Raw genomic sequence first — 1,350 nt, 5'->3', positions numbered from 1 at the left:
GGAACAAAGAGCAAGGGTAACAAATAGAAAACAGCAACAAATATGGTAGATATTAATCCAACTATATCAATAATCATTTGATTTATGGGTTTTTGTTTGGTTTTCTTTAGACAGGGTCTTGCTCTGTTGCCCAGGCTAGAGTGTAGTGGCATCATCGTAGCTCACTGCACCCTCCAACTGCCAGGCTAAAGGTTATCCTCCTGCCTCAGCCCCCTGAGTAGCTGGGACTACAGGCGTGCTGCCACCACACCCCGTTAATTTTTTTTTTCTATTTTTTTGTAGAGATGGGGTCTCACTGTGTTGCTCAGGCTGGTCTCAAACTCCAGGCCTCAAGCAATCCTCCCACCTTGGCCTCCCAATATGCTGGAATTACAGGCGAGAGCCACCACAGCAGGCCCAGTTTTATGTTTTAAGGTAAAACTTTATTGTTCCGTTGTATTATTGTTGGTCACAATCCCTTCGGGGAGGACTAGGGCATTTCATAACATTTAAACATGTAGTATTAAAGCCCTTCAGAGTTAAAAATTAACTATTACTTACACAGCCATCATGCACATTTAGGGTTGCTTCAAGTTTTAATCTTTGGATAAATTCTCTTCTTCCTGTTTAAAAAGAAAGAAAAAACTAAATAAACAAGAAAAAAAACTAAATAAAAAACTAAATACAACTTGTTGGTGAGAAAAGTATAATATTGAAGAGCCTACGATCTGGCATAATGAGGTAGATTCAAGTTCTAATTTCAGCTCTACCATTTATAAACTAAGTGACATTGGGCAAATTAACCCTCTCTTAAGCCTTAATTTCCTCATTAGATAGCAACCTTATATGGCTATTGTAAGGACAAAATGATTCAAGGACAGCGAGGGCTTAGCACAGTGTCTGGACCACAGTAAACGCTCAAATGTTTCTTCATTCATTCAACAAATATTTATTAAGTACTCTGTTTCGGGTAATGTTCTAGAAGGTAGGAATACAGTGGTAAAATAAAACAAAAAAGATTTCTGCCTTCTAGTGAGAGGACAAAGACAATGAACAATATGTCAGTTGGTTAAAGTGCTATATGAAAAAATAAAGCATCTATTTTTAAACATATCTAAATTTTAGAAATGTCAAAGTAAAGTTAATTTTACAATGATGAAATTTGGCAGCAAACATAAAATCAGCCTAAATGCCCATCAATAACAGAATAGTTAAAATATTGCAAAAACAGAGTAAGTCCCTTCTTTGAAAAAGAGAAATATATGCCCTTTTAAAGAATGAATCACCTTTACCAAAGATAGATCAAAAAGCATTTTCATTGAGAAGCCGTAATGAAAGGAAGCTGAATTTATGACAAAGAGCGATAATTAA

At 35.9% G+C, this 1,350-nt stretch overlaps 1 protein-coding gene across 1 annotated transcript in view; it reads right to left on the bottom strand.

Annotated features, from left to right (window-relative positions):
* The window catches only part of DCAF6 (DDB1 and CUL4 associated factor 6), a 183,439-nt gene that overhangs the window by 170,547 nt on the left and 11,542 nt on the right, over window positions 1-1,350 (bottom strand). The window contains exon 2 of the mRNA XM_012657706.1: window positions 541-602. Coding sequence (XP_012513160.1) covers window positions 541-602 — 62 coding nt within the window. The remainder of the gene's footprint in view (window positions 1-540; window positions 603-1,350) is intronic.

This window comes from Propithecus coquereli, unplaced genomic scaffold, assembly GCF_000956105.1.
Source record: "Propithecus coquereli isolate 6110/MARCELLA unplaced genomic scaffold, Pcoq_1.0 Scaffold56, whole genome shotgun sequence".
Lineage (NCBI taxonomy): Eukaryota > Metazoa > Chordata > Mammalia > Primates > Indriidae > Propithecus > Propithecus coquereli.
This window is presented reverse-complemented; position numbering and strand designations above follow the sequence as displayed.